The 7,000-nt window shown below is 37.4% G+C and overlaps 1 protein-coding gene across 1 annotated transcript; it reads left to right on the forward strand.

Annotated features, from left to right (window-relative positions):
- Nucleotides 1–2,067: 2,067 nt before the first annotated feature.
- Nucleotides 2,068–3,629, forward strand: LOC148562643 (uncharacterized). Its single transcript, XM_088490941.1, has 4 exons — nucleotides 2,068–2,614; nucleotides 2,724–2,842; nucleotides 2,938–3,318; nucleotides 3,387–3,629. The coding sequence occupies exons 1-4, from the start codon at nucleotides 2,068–2,070 to the stop codon at nucleotides 3,627–3,629; spliced, it is 1,290 nt and encodes a 429-aa protein (XP_088347067.1).
- The last annotated feature ends 3,371 nt before the right edge of the window (nucleotides 3,630–7,000 follow it).

The following is a 7,000-nucleotide window of genomic DNA, read 5'->3' on the forward strand; positions in this document are numbered from 1 at the left end:
AATTAATTTAGTTAATTTCTTAACTCAACAATCTCCTCCTTGATGACAAACATAATTAAAGCAATGATCAAAAGAAAAAGAATTTTATTTAAGTTAAGAAATTTTCATTTGAATGATGTTGGTAACTTTTGTGTTGCTCCCCCTTTCTTTTTCAAGAGTAGCTCCCCTTGGATTTATGCTCTTCCTTTTTGTTCCTGTTTAGAGTGAAGTACCAACCCGGCCCCTGTCCATTTCCAAAAATGACAACGCGACCCATCAAAATAAAATCGATCTAGTTCGGTCCTGTCCCCGATTTCTGTCACACAAGGCGGTCCCCATGCGTTTTTCTCTGGCGAGACTTGACGGAAAACGCTGAGCTGGCTCGTTCGGTGCGTGACCTGTCATGTGAGGTGGATGAAGTGTTCAGTCAGTGCTGAGATGGAGAAGTTGAGATAGACAAGGGCTAATTTGTCCTACCCAGTCACCATATAAACGACGTCGTTTTACTGGGAAGCAATGTTTCAGTTGCTTTTGAAAAGGTGGGTTTCCATAAAACCCATTCTCCCAGCCTTGACATTTACAAGAAAACCCTAGGTCAAAAGCTTCTTCACTTCTCGAGACTGTTGTGGACGCTGTGTTGGTGGAGGGAAGCGCTGACGTTGCTGCTTACAGTGTTGACGACGTCATAGTTCACGGCAGTTTGGTGGTGCTGTTGACGGAGCTGAACGGAATCATGTCAGGACGCTGTAGACAGTTCAGGTTAGTGATTTTATATAAAGCATTTGTCCTTTGTGCGTTGCATGGTCCCCCCCAAATTGATTCTGCTTCTGACAAGGAACCATTGTTGTCTGCAACCATTTGTGGTCCTAGTCATGGAAAAATTCAAATAACCCTTAACTTTGTGCATTTTCGAAAAAATTAAATAATATAGTGGTGGTCATTCTTGTTTAAACATGTTTATTGTTAGGGAGATTTTATTAAAGCTTGAATAAACTGATTGTAGATATCTGAATATATGGTCATTCCTGTGTTTCACCATGGGGGGAGATTTGTCAGAAACTATGAAGGTGATCTCTGCTACTTGGATGGTAAAGTGAAGAGATTTCCCCCCTTAGACTTGGATTACGTAAATTTTTTTGACTTGGTTGAATTATTTAAAGAATTGGGTTACCGGGAGTATAAGCAGATGTTCTGGCTTGATATGGGAGAAGCGAATATGGAAGCTGGACTCCATGTAATTAGAGAAGATGTAGAAATTAATCAGATGAGAAAGGGTAAGTTGAGGTACAGGAAAACTGATGAGCTATACATCTATTTTGAACATGATGTGGACATGCCTGATGTAGTTGAAGAAGATGTGGATGAGGAGACTGTTGTGTTGGATTCATCATCATCATCGTCATCAACTGATGATGGATATGAGACAACAAAGGATGAGCCTTACAAGTCTCCTTCCCCTGGATTTGAGACAGATGACAGTGGTAGTGAAGAAGAATACAAGAGAAAGAAAAAGGTTCCAAAAAAGGGAGTTTCAACAAAGAAAAAGACGAGTAATGAGACTGCTGGGTATGAAACTGAAGATAAAAGTACAGATGAGAAAAAAAGAACTAAGAAGAAGAATAGTGTGCCTAAAAAAACAGTGTCACCTAAAAAGAATGAGGGTAAGAAGGGTGGTTTAAGTAGTAATACCCCTAGACAATCACCAAGAACTGCTAAGAAGAGAACATCTAAAAAATATTCTGGTGTTAGAAGGAGGCATATCTTAAGAGATGGACTAGGCAAGAAGGGAATGGAGGGCCAAAGTAGAGAAGCTAGACCAAGTATTGGGGCTGGACAAACAGACCAAAGAAATGGGCCTGTAGGTGGATCAGGTGAGGGTCCTAGTATGGGTGATGGGCCTAGTAACCGAAGCTCAGTCCCAACTGAGGTGGAAATGGATAGTGATTATGAGAAACTATATGAGTATGAGAGTGAGGCCTTCATCAACCCAGTTTCTCTGAGGGTGAGGGAAGGACAGCATATGATTCCTTTAATGAGGATACTGAGTATGGAGAGGTAGTGTTTAAGGTTGGTCAGATGTTTCCTACAATGGAAACGTTCAAGAAGGCTTTAAAAGACTACTTTGTATTTGAGGAAAAGGATGTGTTATATATTAAAAATGAAAAGTATAGGCTGAGGGCAGCATGTGCTACTGAGGATTGTCCATGGCTGATTTTCATATCCTGGAATAGTGCTAGTAGGTGTTTCCAGGTGAAAACTCTGATAGATGAGCACACCTGTGCCAGAGACTATGGCAGCAACATGGCAGATAGGGATTGGGTGGCATCGAAGCTCATTAAGAGACTACTTATCCATCCTGATATGAAACCAAGGCAGGCAATGGATCACATGATTGAGAAGTACAATGTGCAACTTAACCATAGAATGATTGCGAGGGCCTTAAAAGTAGCTAGAGAGGTGGTCATTGGTAATGCACGGGCACAGTATGTAAAAGTTAGAGACTACTTGAGTGAGATTCATAGGAGTAATCCCGGGTCCACATCATTGATGGAGACAATACCACAACCTGAAGCCCTCCCATTGTTTGATAGGTTATACATTAGCTTAGACGCTTCCAAGAAGGGTTTCATTCAAGGTTGTAGGCCATTAATTGGTCTAGATGGCTATTTCTTAAAAGGGTATTATGGCGGACAATTACTGAGTGCAGTGGGCCAAGACGCGAACAACCATTTTTTTTGTCATAGCATACGCTGTTGTCCCTAATGAATGTAAGGACACCTGGAAGTGGTTCCTAACGCTGTTGCAAGATGATTTGGGGCTGGTGACGCAACATGGATGGAATTTTAAAAGTGATCAGCAAAAGGTAATTCAATTAGTTTGTTTGTTATCTTTTATGAACAAATTCAATTAATTCAAGTGATATGTACACTATTAAATTATTTCTGTGTGCGCTTGCAGGGGCTAGAGTTAGCTATCAAGGAAGTAATGCCGAATGCAGACCACCGCAATTGTGTGCTACATATTTGGAAAAATTTTATCAAGCATTTCAAAGACCAACAAACAAAGCAAATGGTATGGGAAGCAGCAAGATGCACAACATTCCAAGAATTCAATGCATGCATGGAGAAAATGAAGAAAATCAATCATGGTGCATGGGAGTATCTACAGCGATTTGATCCGGCAGTGTGGACTAAAGCATATTTCAGTCATGGGCCGAAGGTGGATAATATAACCAACAAGAAGAAACTTCCAAAGACAATGCATAAGAAGGGTAATTCTGACCAACAGGAACAGGGAAAAGAAATTCCCATTTCACAAAATGCACCACAGGCAGATGAGGTATAGTGATTGGTCAATGTTGTTTTAAGCTGTTTGTTTATTTTATACTCATTAAATTTTTGTTACAGGTTGCAAGAGATGCTATGAACCTGAATCAACCACCCCCACAACCCTGCTCCACCCCCAACCTCAGCTATGCCCAGAGAAAAAAGCACCCTATTGTTAGGCCCCCAACTGCTCCTATCTCAGCTCCACCTTCATTTGGACAACCTACTCCACAATCAGTTCAAGCAGCGTCAGGTCTTAGACCATATGTTCCAACTGGTCAGGCTGTGAACCCGAGGACAACAACTGCTAATGTTCCCTTTTAACAAAGTGCTCCTTCTGCTGAGACCATGGCTGCAGCAAGTTCCGGGACTGCAGCAAGGCTTTTCAAGTTCATTCATACCCCTGGGTTTATACCTCCGAGGAAGACTTGATATCTGATATGTTGCTGTTGACATAGATGATAAGAATGATTACTTTTGTTATTAGTTTAAGTGTCCGTGTTTACAATCTAGGAAATATTTTGAAAGCTTTTAAGTATTTGTATGCATGTTTAAGTCATTTTGAAACTCTACTAGACTGATGTGGAAGATGTTTAACTCAGTTTGAAACTTGACAAATTTAGGAAACACCTTGGTTCAAGGCTACATGTTGGCCTTCTTTTTGTTGTTAGAGGGTTATAAGTTGTCCCTTTCTCATGCTGAACAAGGACATGATTGGTTGTTTTGTGTACATGCTTTATATAAGGCATCTTTTGGGTTTCTTTATCCAACATTTTCAGTAAAAAATTTGTATGACTACATGCTGCCATAATTCATCAAAGTAGTAACAGACCATTTTTCTTGGATCAAATCATAATCTCATCTGAAACAACATACATACTTCTAAAGTAATACCACTTACAATGTAAACAACATACACTTCTAAAAAATAAGACACACTTTGAACTTAGTATCACAGAAGGTTCCTGCTACTCATATGCCTTACAAAAATTTGGAGATCACAATTCCAAATACAAAAGCAATAACCAAAGCTTTAACACTAACGCCGCTAGAACCACTATTGGCATTACAATTTTTAGCTTCCAATTCTAATCCACTAACTCTAGTATCTAGTTCCCTCAGTTTTCCAGCATTAACACCAGCAGCATCAGCAATCTGACTTTGATCTCGCGTCCAACCCTCTATATCAGGAGAATTTCTGGGAAACTCTTCAAACGATGCAACATAATCATCCAACCATGTAAAAAATTTACAATGCGATTTTGTGCTCTGTAGAATATACCCACAGCTCAAATACTAGATCACATCGAGTTAAAATCAACGAAACTTAAATTAAATTTCAGATTACCTTGAAGTGTGGACATCCAAAAAATAACCGGTTAGGGTTCAGTTCTATTGAAGAGAGAAACAAAATAGCATGTGCCCCACACCGGCATCGTGGAGCAATGAACTTCTTCTTCTTCGGCGCAGTAATACTTCCTGCAGATACACTTAGAGGACTTCTGCCTTCATCTTTAAAAACTTCTCTTCCACTCCCATCAATGGAACTCGATGGTGGTTCATTGCTGCTGCTCATGGCTCTGTTAGGATTTTCTTCTAAATGTGAAGGATGGAAGAAGGGGTTTCATGGAAACCCACCTTTTCAAAAGCAACTGAAACGTTGCTTCCCAGTAAAACGATGTCGTTTATATGGTGACTGGGTAGGACAAATTAGCCCCTGTCCATCTCAACTTCTCCATCTCAGTACTGACTGAACACATCATCCACCACATATGACAGGTCACGCACCGAACAAGCCAGCTCAGCGTTTTCTGTCATGTCTCGCCGGAGAAAAACGTATGGGGACCGCCTTGTGTGACAGAAATCGGGGACAGGGACCAAACTGGATCGATTTTATTTTGAGGAGTCGCGTTGTCATTCTTGGAAATGAACAGGGGCCGGATTGGTACTTCACTCTTCCTGTTTACATTATATTTATAGAGAACACAAAAAGGAGCTTCATATAATTCATCTTTAACTAAGGGAGTTTAAACAACCAACAATACCAAACTAGCCTACAATGCAACATATTATCTCAGCAACAAAAATAAGACATCATGTTAAGCTGAAGAACAATATTATGTTCTCATAATTGAAGCCCAAAAAAATAAAGCATAGTCTTTTTTTTTTTTTTTCAGAACGAGTGAACCATGTGGGGGAGGCAACAGGTTCATTGAAAGGCTGGATGCTTGGATGGAAGCTGAAAATCCTTAGAATAATGGCAAGAAAATTATCCATTCACTATTAATTCCCACCACACCCTACTCACCAATACAAGGCAAACCAAAGAAAAGGAAATTTTCGTGTCAATACTTGGGATACTGTCTATCTCTAACGCCAAATAAACCAAAACGCTCTTCCTCAACCTTCCTTTCCTTCAATGTTAAAAGTTTTTCTGTATCCTTTAATGAATAGTGATTGAACGAGAGAAGAAACCAATCATAAGTGATCATAATAAAAACTAATAAATAGAGAATATTAATGGAAAACAAAAAGCCCAATTTTGTCACTAGCTTTTTTTTTATTCTCCTATTTTATTCGGTGACCCACTAACACATGATAAACATCCCTTTAATTAATATGTACTCGTTAACCAAAAATTAAAAAATAATTACTGCTCATTAAAACATAATAATAATAATAATAATAATAATAATAATAATAATAAATACAGAAAACAATATAAACTTTAAAACGTTTTATGTAAATTAAAAAAATGTAAAAGATCATGTAAGTCTAAAACAGAAAAAAAAAAAGAAAATTAAAATATATCAGCACTTACACATCTTACTGTTAAATCATTAAAGATTTTTTAAAAGTTAAAACTCAATTATAGTATTAAATGTTCTTTAATATTGTGGAAAATACCACTCACACTCAAAGATTAGAATAAAAAAATCATTCAACTTTATATACTTAATTATAATATATATTTATTTAGAATAAAAATAAAGATTCTCATAACGCTTTTTTTTTTTCTTCAATCCATTTTCTTGACCTCAGACCATCATAAAAAACCAAAAACCCCATTAACCCTAAAGAAGCCCAAACAATTATAAGTCCAAACAATTTCAGCCCACTTTTAAAAAAATCATAATCACACACACATTAATCTCTTAATATGCTATGATGTGTTACAACCAGGTGCGCAGTTTTTCATGTACCACAGAGGAAGGAAGTTATGCATCGCCACATGCTAACTGTCACAACGGATCTATATGTATATATAGATATTTCATGTGATTCATATGTATGGACTAGAAAATTTTCCTATATATATTTGCACATTAAATTAAAAGTTTATTAAAAATAGTGGCACGTAAAAGTGAATTAAATTATAAAAATTTAATTGGACTTAATTGTTTGACTTAGATATTGAATTTTATTAAAACATTGACGTTAACAAAAATAAACTAATAATTATGATTGGACATTTACTGTTGCCATTTTTATGGGTCACAAGTACAGCTTATTTTTTGTGGAATTATTTTGTCAATGACATAATTCTTTTTTTTTTTCAATTTTGTAACGTGAGAGAGTTTTACCATGCATTTTGACAATTGTCTCAACGAATCTTTAAAACGTGTTTAATTTGTTCTCCCCTATGCATTCGGCTAATTATGATGGAAAGAATGCAAAACCGCCACGCTATATAC

This window comes from Arachis ipaensis, chromosome B6 (assembly GCF_059453495.1).
Source record: "Arachis ipaensis isolate K30076 ecotype BB chromosome B6, ASM5945349v1, whole genome shotgun sequence".
NCBI lineage: Eukaryota > Viridiplantae > Streptophyta > Magnoliopsida > Fabales > Fabaceae > Arachis > Arachis ipaensis.

Bases quoted from the DNA above. Each gene is read 5' to 3' on its own strand.
- LOC148562643 (XM_088490941.1), top strand. From the start codon at position 2,068: ATGGAAACGTTCAAGAAGGCTTTAAAAGACTACTTTGTATTTGAGGAA. The intron at 2,843-2,937 runs GTAATTCAATTA...GTGCGCTTGCAG, and splicing joins TTAAAAGTGATCAGCAAAAG to GGGCTAGAGTTAGCTATCAA. The intron at 3,319-3,386 runs GTATAGTGATTG...TTTTTGTTACAG, and splicing joins ATGCACCACAGGCAGATGAG to GTTGCAAGAGATGCTATGAA.